Here is a 4922-nt window from a genome sequence, read left to right as displayed (position 1 = left end):
ATGGGGTCGCAAAGAGTTGGACATGACTGAGCGACTGAACTGAACTGAAAAGTAATTGTGGTCTTGCACTGCTGAGCTTTGCCGTTTGATATTGGAATACGTTCTCAAATAAATGTGGTTATGTTATATATCATTTTAATGCACATTTCTCACTTTTTTTTTTTTTGCTAATGACATTACTTGCTGTTTATTCTATATTTATTTTAGACTAGGGAAATTATGTTAGACAAAAAGCAAATTCAAGCAATTTTCTTATTTGAGTTCAAAATGGGTCATAAAGCAGTGGAAACAATTTGAACATCATCAATGCATTAGCCCAGAAACTGCTAACGAACGTACAGTGCAGTGGTGCTTCAAGAAGTTTTGTAAAGGAGAGGAGAGCCTTGAAGATGAGGAGCACAGTGGCCAGCAACTACAAATTGACAAGGACCAAATGAGAGGATCGTCAAAGCCGATTCTCTTTCAACTACACGAGAAGTTGCTGAAGAACTCAATACCAACCATTCTATCGTCATTTTGCATTAGAAGCAAACTGGAAAGGTGAAGAAGCTCAGTAAGTGGGTACCTCATGAACTGATAGCAAATCAAAAAAACCATTGAGTTGAAGTGTCATCCTCTTTTATTGTGTAACAACAAACCATTTCTCGAATGGATCGTGATGTGCGACAGAAAGTGGATTTTATACAACTCCCGGCGATGATCAGCTCAGTGGCTGGATAGTGAAGAAACTCCAAAGCACTTCTCAAAGTCAAAGAAAGTGAAAGTGAAAGTGTTAGTCGCTCAGTTATGCCCAACTCTTTGCGACCCCATGGACTGTAGACTGCCAGGCTCCTCTGTCCATGGGATTCTCCAGGCAAGAATATTGGAGTGGGTTGCCATTTCCTCCTCCAGGGGATCTTCCGAACCCCGGGATCGAACCTGCATCTCTTACGTTTTCTCTTGTATTGACAGGCAAGGTCTTTATCACTAGCATCACCTAGGAACCCCCAAGAAGGTCCAAAGCGCTTTGGACCAAACTTGCACCAAATCCAAACTTGCACCAAAAAAAGGTCATAGTCACTGTTTGGTGATCTGCTGCTCATCTAATTCCCTACAGCTTTCGGAATCCTGGTGAAATCATTTCATATAAGAAGTATGCTCAGCAAATCAATGAGATGCACTGAAAACTGCAATGCCTGCAGCCTGCATTGGTCAACATAAAGGGCCCAATTCTTCTCCATGACAACACCCGAATGCACCTCGCACAACCGACATTTGCTTCAAAAGTTAAATGAATTGGGCTATGGAGTTTTGCCTCATCCGCCATATTCACTTGACCTCTTGCCAAACAACTACCACTTTTTCAAGCATCTTGACAACTTTTTGCAGAGAAAATGCTTCCATAACAAGCAAGAGGCAGAAAACCTTTTCCAACAGTTCATCGACTCCTGAATCATGGATTTTTACATTATAAAAATAAACAAGCTTACTTCTTGTTGGCAAAAATGTGTTGATTGTAATGGTTCCTATTTTGACTAAAGATGCATTTGAGCCTAGTTGTAATGATTTAAAATTCATGGTCTGAAACCACAATTACATTTGCACCAACCTAATACTAGGATGTGATTATTTCTAGGTCCTTTCAGTGGACAGAACTAGGAAATTTTGGTTTTTACAACATAAGTTTATACTGACACCATCAGTTTAAATATACTATTAAAAGACTTTTTTTTTTTTTTTTGCCACACCATGCAGCATGTAGGACTGAACCTATGCCTTCTGTAGTGGAAGCACGGAGTCCTAACCAGTGGACCTAGAGAATTCCCAAAAGACTTTTTATAAAATGGTTTTTAAACATGTATTTATCTTCTCTAAACTGAAAGTTTTTTAGCTCTTAAAAACATTAACATATTTCTTGATTTGCTTTATTCTATAATATTCATAAAATAATTATAGAATATAATATTACTACAAATGAAAAAAGTTGAATTCATTTTCACTACATTCCTCTGAACATTTCCAGTAAGAATATTAATACTGTGTTCAAAGTCAGTGGGAAGATTTGTTCTAGTTTACCTTTCCCTGAAGATGAAACATTTTCAGGATCTCAACCTTATATAAGATCTCAGTTCCAATTTTTAACCCAGGACAAGCTTTGTGCTAAATGTGGGGCCTGTGTGGTAAAAACACATTTGTTACTGAGACTGGCAAAACATATCAGAGTTAGCTAGTTCAGGCTTACCACTCAGCTTTTTAGTTTCTCCTGTATTTTTGGCCCTAGGGATTTCCCTTCTTGTGTTCAGCTATGCTTTTTTTCTTTTTTGGCCACACCATGTAACCTACAGGATTCTTAGTTCCCAGATCACGAGTTAAATCTGGGCCCTTGGCAATGAAAATGGAGTCCTAACCACTGGACCACCAGGGAATTCCTTGGCTATGCACTGGAAATGATGTATATCATTTTCATTCTGTATTTTTAAGTATTTTACATTAGAAATATTTTCAGGATATCTAGTCTGCCATATTGCTTGAAAAGGAAGCCCTTTTACAGATGAAGAGAAGCAAAGTATCTTGTTCAAGTTATTAGCAGAATCTGTATTAGGACCTAAGTGTTTTTTAGTATACTTGCTTTCATGTCATTCTATACATTTTTGTTTCAGGCTTAATTGAACAATGATAAAGTATAAAACTATACAAGTGGGACGGTATATAATCTATAATTCAAAGAGCGTGAATTTATAATATACATTTTTGAGATGAGCAAAAAATTACCATGATCACTAGAAAATGGGCTTTAGGCAAAACTTACAGATTTAATGATAAAGGTAAAATTCTCATAACTGAAAATGCAACATTGTTTATATTATTGAACCAATATGTATCTATGACTCCAGAATCAATGATTTACTTTTTAAATGAGATGAAGAACACATGTAAAGCTTTTGTTCTATGTTTTTTCTCAATATAGCTCATTAAGGGTTATATTATTAAAGACAACCGGGTTCCCTTCCAAAGATACCTTACTTAGAAAACTCTTCTTGCTCTAAAGTCTCCTGGTCTTAAAAATCCTCTTCAAGTGAATGGGACGATCCTACTCAAGACTATTCCTTAAAGAATGTTAGCAAATTAGATATACACTTAGCCATATACATACTGTTGTATTAATTAAGATGTCCAAGAGAATTTAGAATAAATATATGTATATGGATACATGTAAAGAAAATTGTTCATACTTACAGGCTCTGATTCCTCAAAACCTTCATGGTAGTTACTCCCTGATATACAGTGGCATTCATACAGTTTTGTTCTTAATTTTCACTTTCTTAATGAGTTTGTAGCCAATGATTTTATTAGTACCTAAATTTTAACAAGACATTCAAGTTTCCTATCCACAGTAACTAGACATACCTTTTCTTTCATGTTTTCAAAAGCTCCTCCTTGGGCCAGTACAGTATTGGACTGCAAATCAAAAATGAATCCTGATGAATCTGAAAGAATGAGAAGGAAAAAATATATTCAGGATCCAAAACTAACATAACAGCCTGCAAAATTTAAGGGCCAATACTAGCTGCTTTTCTCTCATAAACAGCTAATAACTAAATAGAACTTAGTTGTTATTTTGCAAATTCTATTATATAACTGATAACTACCTTTGCATTCAAATTGTGAAATTAAATTGGATTTTAGTAGAAATTATCACAGCTTGAGAAAAATATTGAAATCAATTATATTAGACTGTACAGTAATCCTTGATATCTTTAACTATCCTAATATAAAAGGCCCTCTAAAAATACTGTAAGTAAATACCTCAAGGTAAAATTTAACACTAACAAATCTGAATATGTGAGAATGAGAGCTTCTATAACATTAATAATAACAACACATAAAAGTACTTTCCATCTTTTAGACTGCAACACACACACGTCACATTCTTAGGACTATGAATTTCATAAATATATTTGCTTGTGTTCCCAATATATGATAAAGCAATGTACCAGTGTTTATATTAATAGCATAAATGGGAAAACTCAGTTCAATGTAAGAAATTATAGAAAAGAGTTTGTACTTAAAAAGAAAAGGCTATCTGTGAATTTAATCAGTTTCTTTACCCATGACTATGTGATCAACAAATTACCTCAGCTTTTACACTTGATAACTTTGTTTTACTCTAATGAGATGTGATCCTAGGAAATAGCTAGAGTGCTTCTCAAATTCTGATGTGTATACTTGTCATTGGGGGAATCTCAAGTTAAATAGCAGGTTCTGATTCAAGTGTCTGATGTGTGGCCTGAGATTTTTACTCTCAAATGGTATCAACATTGCAGATCCAAGCTACCATAGTTGAGAGTACTTTGGGGGTTCAAATTTCAACAAAGCAAGAAAAAGGGGAAAATTTGAGAAGAGGGGTTGCTATAGTCTGAATATTTGTATTTTCACCTCCAAATTCAACGCTGAAATCCTAAAGTGATGGTATTAGTAGGTGAGGCCTTCAAGAGCAGAGTTCTCAGGAATGGGATCAGTGCTCTATTCCATAGAGACCTCTGCCACCACGTGAGGACACAACGAGAAGTCTGCAACCCAGAAGGCCCTAGCTAGACCATGTTGGCACTCTGATCTCAGATTTCCAGCCTCTAGAACTGTAACAAGTAAATTTCTATTGTTTATAAGCTACTCAGTCTGTGGTATTTTGTTAGAGCAGTCTGAACAGAGTAAGATGGGAGTAGAAACGAGTCGAGTCGCCAGTCCAGGTTCGATGCACGATACTGGATGCTTGGCGCTGGTGCACTGGGAGGACCCAGAGGGAGGGTATGGGGAGGGAGGAGGGAGGAGGGTTCAGGATGGGGAACACAGGTATACCTGTGGTGGATTCATTTCGATATTTGGCAAAACTAATACAATATTGTAAAGTTTAAAAATAAAATAAAATTAAAAAAAAATACAGT

General features: G+C 36.0%; 1 protein-coding gene across 2 annotated transcripts in view; it reads right to left on the bottom strand.

Moving 5' to 3' along the window:
- SPATS2 (spermatogenesis associated, serine-rich 2) overlaps positions 1–4922 on the bottom strand; it is a 156055-nt gene that overhangs the window by 39906 nt on the left and 111227 nt on the right. For both annotated transcript variants that reach the window (XM_010857769.1, XM_010857770.1), the window contains exon 3: positions 3388–3467. In XM_010857769.1, coding sequence (XP_010856071.1) covers positions 3388–3467 — 80 coding nt within the window. The remainder of the gene's footprint in view (positions 1–3387; positions 3468–4922) is intronic.

This window comes from Bison bison, unplaced genomic scaffold, assembly GCF_000754665.1.
Source record: "Bison bison bison isolate TAMUID 2011002044 unplaced genomic scaffold, Bison_UMD1.0 scf7180017864383, whole genome shotgun sequence".
NCBI classification, from domain to species: Eukaryota; Metazoa; Chordata; class Mammalia; order Artiodactyla; family Bovidae; genus Bison; species Bison bison.
Note: the sequence above shows the minus strand (reverse complement) of the source record. Positions and strands in the feature narration are given on the sequence as shown.